The following is a 3,697-nucleotide window of genomic DNA, read 5'->3' as shown; positions in this document are numbered from 1 at the left end:
GACGTCTTGGTTGAAGAACTGGTACAGAAGTAGATTTGCCGTCAGGAATTAGGTATCGGCAAATTGACCCAGAGACGTCTTGGTTGGAGAACTGATGAACTCAGTTTTTTAGCTGGACGGCGCTTGTCGTCAGGAATTGGTAAAGCTGAGATGTCTTCAAAGAGAACTTGACGACGCTGGACGACACTCGATTGGCACTCGACGTGGAAGTAAATTTGGAACTGAATGTCTTTTTGGGCGATTCCAGCCCTTTTCATAGGATTGGAAATCAAAGGGGCGTTTTGACAGTTGAATTGGAACGACATTTTGGTAATAAATAATTTCGTCTAATGCACGTGAAGCATAGGAATCAAATAAAATCTTCGGTCAGCGTGCATTGACTTGTTTCTCGGGGTGGTCAGCACCAACTAGATGAATTTGATTATCATTCCTTCGTTTTACAACTTTTTTATTAATTGGGCTTAGTGTCTTATATAGGCCAAGTGAGACGGCGAGAGGTCCCTCTAATTCGATCAGTCCGTCGCTCGCCTCACTTTAGTTGGGTAACCTGTCGCAGGTGTCTGTGTCTCTCTCTCTTTTCGTTGCTGTCGTGTATTTTGTTGCATCACCTCTTCCTCGCGCTCATTTGGGTATTGACGGCTAAAGATGGCCTCGTTTCACTTCTTATGAAGACCACCTTCTCCGTATGGGGAGTTTTACCATTTTTTAATTGTCACGAGCGGCTGTTGGCCATATGTCGACCTGCTGGCATTTTGTTTCCACCTTTTACTCCTCCTTTTATTGAAACAAATGGAAAATTTTGCGTTTTCCTTTAAATATTCATATTAGCTGCGGCATCCGCAACACAAGGCTTTGATTAACTTTATTGTATTAAGTTGTTTTTGTGAAGAATTGGAATACAGAATATCATTTCACCAAAGTCCCGTGAATAACCATTTTCAACCACCTCTCCCCATTGGTATTTCAGGCCCTCCCTCTGACTATTGACTACTCCCCGTACAAATCATTATTTTCTAGAGAATTCCTGATCATCCTGCCTCAACTAGAAATTAATATATGTTAATCTACCGGCCAAGGTCACAATTAGTAACGATTCATTATGGTTTGCCTTTTGAAATACAAACACACTATCAAGGGTTACTTATATCACTCCAAATGAAATTGCTGTGTAATTTTTTCGTACACTACGATTTTCTAAACCATACTACGAACTAGCCTTGTTTTTTTTCCTACCTAATCCAAAATTCTATCCAACAATTTTCTGTGATGTGCAGGGTATTTCCTTGGGATAATTCCCTCAGGCAAATTCACCCTTCCGACCATGTCTCGCACTCAAAAATGAACTGTAAGGGAGAGCTAATGAAACTGGCCCCCAAGGACTTAGCGTCCATCAGAGCCTCAGCCTTAGTGTATGATTGGTAGAGTCGGAGTGGCCCACCTGGATAAATCCCATTTTTTTTTCCAGCTTTTCCAGGCCCAATGTTGCCATCACTCGCGACTCGGAGCACGTCGTTTTCCGATATACTTACCCGGAAAACGTTTTCAAGCCTTCCTCATGCTGGCGGATATTGCGAACCATGGTCATACTCTCATGCAACTCTGCCGGAATTCTTGTGGACCTGGGACGCCAAGAAACTGATTCACTAGAAGGGGATCTCTTTACATCCCCCTTACGATCGCCCCTGCTCTCATCCGCCCCCTATCACGTTCCGTCAGCGACAGTGGCTCCACTGTCCATAACTTCTCAAGATGGCAGCGTATTTGGGGTTACACACCGTCACCTCTTTCTTTCGGGTTCAGATCACCCTCGAAAATATAAGGTCGTCACCATGCTCTTTGAAGCGAGACATGAGATGTCATAGGAAGTGCAGAAGCATCTCCCAATGTGCCCCCCCATGATTCGCATCACTCGGCCGTGGTATCCCTTCTGTGCTAAGTATATTTCAGCTCTGCTAATTGCAGCAACCGAGCAGTCTTACGGTCACTCTAGTCGATACCTCGTGCTCCACTGCCCGAATACTCTTGGGCCGTTGTTCCCCTAGTTTGAGTATCTCTATGGCGGCATTGGATTAACCGTGCTACGGCCAATCAAGCTGACGGCGTTCCGGGTGCGCCAGTCTTCTCATCCGGCTGTTGGTCATTGTCATAAAGAAACAAAAAACAGAAAAGAATTCAATTGTTTCTATTCGATGAATTCGTTTCTCTATTTTTAGCAAGAAATCCCGCACAGAAAGTTTTCTACCGGGGAATGTTCATTTAGAGCAATTTTTTTCTGGAATTTTGTTTCGGGAAAACTTTTGTGTGCGGAAAATAGTTCGGGAACTAAAAACAACAGATATCCTGCCTATTATGAGCGCTTAGGTAGGATTATCGATAATTATGCAGATAATCAGATATATTATTGAGGGATGGATGTAAATTAATTGCTAACGGTGAATTGACGATAGCATAGTACAAACAAGTACGTAATGAGTTTTTTGGCTCGTGGGAGGGTTTTAATTCGAGCCGAAGATGAGTTTCGCAATCTGACGAGTTAAAAATTCCATAATCATTGGGCCCGTAATCCGCGATTTTACCGAGTGAAACGATGTTAGAATCGTGGGATTACAGGCTCTGACATAAGTAAATCTGTAAATCATTAGCATTTAAAAGATTTTACGGGAAATATTTCTGGAAAATATTCTTCATCAAACACTTTCCGAGCAATTTACGAAAACATATTCTGGAAACTTGATAAATTATTCGAAAAAATGAACCTTTGATGGGATTCTCTAACAGTACAGTCCTATAAACAGGAATTGCGTGCCGTCTTGTTACTCATTCAATCTTCTGATTGATGTTTAAGGTTTGGTTGAAGCACACAGAGATGGAAAAATAGCGAGTCTTATCGGTGTGGAAGGTGGTCATTCCCTCGGCAATTCGCTCGGAGTACTCAGAACATTTTACGGACTTGGAGCACGTTACTTAACGCTGACGCATGCCTGCGATACATCGTGGTAAGTCAATTATGAAAATCGTTAGAATATAAATTACCCCCAGATTTCATTACAAGAAATTAAGGAATTCATAATTCATGGAGAGGTGGCAAATGATAATAAGTGGATTATTTCAATCTTATCAAGTGACGTGTATTTATTGTAACGTGGTATTTAACCAGTTACTATTTCTCACCCGGTTCGCGTTATTCAGAGGACTTCCACCAGACTGGAACCCACTTCCAATAGCGAGAATCTCTGGAGAGAAGAGAAATAAGGTGTTAATTCTTTTTTGATTTTTTATTATTGAATCAAATTTACGCGCCACTGCGTTTCTTCTGAGGACATCATCGAGGATCTTCAAGGAGCCATAATATGTCGTTAGATTCCATTACTGATTGGCAATTAGTGAAAAAATAGGACCGAACTAATTCAGAAGATTTACTATTCTCTCATGGTAGTTTTGAACATAGGAAATCACTTATATTATTTTAGGCGGTGCCGAGAGTTATTATAAGTTTTTTTATGAACAGGGAAATTAATGTAAAGCATGGCCGAATCTGATAACGCAGCGTGACTAATTGCCCGTACCTGTTTCGCATATCTAACTGTTTCGGATTGGCGAATGATGACGTTGTCATCTCCAATCATAATTTCTGCCACCTTTACTACCAGCTGCCTTGCGTTCACGTGCCTTCGGTGGGTCATCCCGTCTGATGGGC

General features: G+C 41.9%; 1 protein-coding gene across 1 annotated transcript in view; it reads left to right on the top strand.

The window, feature by feature from the left end:
- Positions 1-3,000, top strand: part of LOC105272450 (putative dipeptidase NECHADRAFT_87110) — a 145,945-nt gene extending 142,945 nt beyond the window's left edge. Inside the window, exon 6 of the mRNA XM_011314600.1 lies at positions 2,846-3,000. Within this exon, the coding sequence (XP_011312902.1) occupies positions 2,846-3,000 (155 nt within the window). The remainder of the gene's footprint in view (positions 1-2,845) is intronic.
- The last annotated feature ends 697 nt before the right edge of the window (positions 3,001-3,697 follow it).

Source organism: Fopius arisanus, unplaced genomic scaffold (genome assembly GCF_000806365.1).
Source record: "Fopius arisanus strain USDA-PBARC FA_bdor unplaced genomic scaffold, ASM80636v1 scaffold00178, whole genome shotgun sequence".
In the NCBI taxonomy this organism is placed as follows: domain Eukaryota; kingdom Metazoa; phylum Arthropoda; class Insecta; order Hymenoptera; family Braconidae; genus Fopius; species Fopius arisanus.
The sequence above is the reverse complement of the archived record's forward strand: the minus strand, read 5'-3'. Positions and strand labels throughout refer to the sequence as shown.